The 2500-nt window shown below is 38.0% G+C and overlaps 2 protein-coding genes across 2 annotated transcripts in view; one reads left to right on the top strand and one right to left on the bottom strand.

Moving 5' to 3' along the window:
• The window catches only part of LOC147470841 (organic solute transporter subunit alpha-like), a 17154-nt gene that overhangs the window by 13304 nt on the left and 1350 nt on the right, over nucleotides 1-2500 (bottom strand). The window contains exon 2 of the mRNA XM_086542790.1: nucleotides 2369-2444. Within this exon, the coding sequence (XP_086398916.1) occupies nucleotides 2369-2426 (58 nt within the window). The 5' untranslated portion in view covers nucleotides 2427-2444. The remainder of the gene's footprint in view (nucleotides 1-2368; nucleotides 2445-2500) is intronic.
• Nucleotides 251-2500, top strand: part of LOC122252240 (uncharacterized) — a 152579-nt gene continuing 150329 nt past the window's right edge. The window contains exon 1 of the mRNA XM_086542792.1: nucleotides 251-391. The gene's annotated coding sequence lies outside the window, so the exon portion shown is untranslated. The remainder of the gene's footprint in view (nucleotides 392-2500) is intronic.

Genomic DNA, 2500 nt, shown 5'->3' on the forward strand with positions numbered 1-2500 from the left:
CGCCCTTTTTCACCCCACAAAAAAGAAATCCCATGACTTATCATTCCTCGCTGATGGTGTATTGGGGACAGCAACCTGCGACAAAAACTGGAATTCCCCAGAAGTCCTGCAGTCCTGCTTGTATGACCCAGCCAAAGGACCCGAGGAAGGAAGACTGAACGCAAACAGACACACTGTGAACGCTCGCTAAAGAGGAGCTGAGTGAACGTACAGTGCGGCCCTTTTGGTGTGGTGTTGTTTCGTAAACGGTCGTTCGTAGCTGTTAATTGCAGGTAATTAGTAGGTTGGTGGATATACGATAACAAGGACTGGAGTTTTTAGATATTCATGCCGGCGCCGTGTTCTGCCGTTGGCTGCTTTGGCGGACCTTTCACATTCTCCAAGATCAAAGGTAAGCAAGAAGTGCGCTAACACGCACATGCACATCTACATGCATATCCACATCTACATCCACACCCGCACCCACATCCACATCCACATGCACTTCTACATCCACATCCACATTCACATGCACATGCACATGCACATTCACATTCACATCCACATCCACATCCATATCCACATCTAAATCCACACCCATCCGCCCACACACACACACACACACACACACACACACATACATACACACACACACACACACACACACACACACACACACACATATATATATATATATATATATATATATATATATATATATATATATATATATATATATATATATATATATATATATATATGTATGTATGTATATTTGTATACACAGATATACATGCACATAGCGATTTACATTGTTGTCACTTCAATTATATTCATGTTTTTTTTTCTCATCATAGACATTACAATATAGTGGTGTTATATTTCCGCTCCATAACACAGATTATTAAAAAGCGGAGTACATAGTTAATTGTTCGAACGAGAAGTAATAGTGTGAGTCTATTTTTGAACAAATTGCGAATTATTTCAGATTTTTAAAAATAGATATTGATACTCATAAAAATAAACTTATTAGACATGTATGGATATTTATTACTTTTTTTTAAAGAGAATATATTGATGTTTTCCGATCATCATGTTGGATATCACGTTCTCAAAGAGAAATAAATATTAATATTGTTTTCTGGCATGTCAAATTTACTAATTTTGTTCAGTATTTCTTAACGGGTTTTTCTTAATTAGAACTTCAGTATATATTCAAACTCCGAATGGTAACTATCTAAAATGATATAGTTTGTCCTATTTTTTGTTACATTTTCTATATATGTCAGCTCACGATGTAAGAGAATGGTATGTCTGGGGACACTTGCGTAATAACCACCCAAACTACTTACAATAATGTTTATAAAAACTGACTCTTAGAAACCGCCAATATGTTTAAAAGGAGATAATTCCAAAAATAAATATTATTTCTTAGCGATGGGAACTGTATTCTTTATCCGAAACGATAGCTTTATCAGGCCGTTTCATTTATGTTGACAGAAAATAAAATCCACTCATAAAATGATAAACCTGAAGTATAAACTTTACAACGTTGTTCATTAAACGTTTTTAATATCCTTTGACTTTTGTCTAAGCATTGGGGTTACTACTCGTAAATGAAGTTTTAATAATGCTTTAGAAATAAATTTTTATATAATGATGGTAAATTCTTTATTCCTTTCCTAGAATATGTGGCCTATTTCTGTGGTTTCCTCTTCCTACTATTTCCCCTTTGCTGACCCAAGGTCCGTTCCCTTTCCCTGTGCTTGGAAGTACCTGCATTTTTTTTTCTTAAGGCTCTTGCTGGTTTAAGTGATTATTTGTCTTTTATCAAAGGCATAATTGCATTTATTAAGGGATGGAGATAAATTTATAAGACACGGCGTGTAACGAAATAAGATATAATGATAATATATATCTAGTTTTTTATGATCAGCGGACTATCATTGTTTGGAATAGAGTGTCGTAAACACACACACACACACACACACACACATACACAATCATGAAGAACATTGACTCACTTTTCCTCACATAGACCTTATCCACATATGACCTTACATGCATCTCGCCGTCACAAAGATGACCCCACCCCCCTCAAGCCAGCCAACCATCTAGCTTACCGTGACCTTTGACATAGTTCATCTTCTTACATCTGGCACTCCCACAGGTGCCTCACCCCGGGGTGACACACATACACAGGACACTCAGTAGGACAGGTAGAAAACCACCCAAGGTTGACTGGGTGAGTTGCAGGTTGATATAGGGCAACGCGAGTGCATCTTCATAATCTTCTCTCACTAAGGGAACACGGCGATACACACACACGCACGCAATCACACGCACACGCTCACGATTTGATTACGAATGACAAGCGATGAGGACTTACCAGTGGTGGTGATGTCAGCCATGTTGGACATTGGGACTCTATTGCTGGCAGGGTACATCCGCGTGTCCAGAACGCTCTGTGGAAGGGAGGGAAAGGGTGTATTTGATCGTTACTACTTTCTCTTTCTCTTTC

Source organism: Penaeus japonicus, unplaced genomic scaffold, assembly GCF_977035675.1.
Source record: "Penaeus japonicus unplaced genomic scaffold, GWHDUDI00000001_assembly GWHDUDI00000012, whole genome shotgun sequence".
In the NCBI taxonomy this organism is placed as follows: Eukaryota; Metazoa; Arthropoda; class Malacostraca; order Decapoda; family Penaeidae; genus Penaeus; species Penaeus japonicus.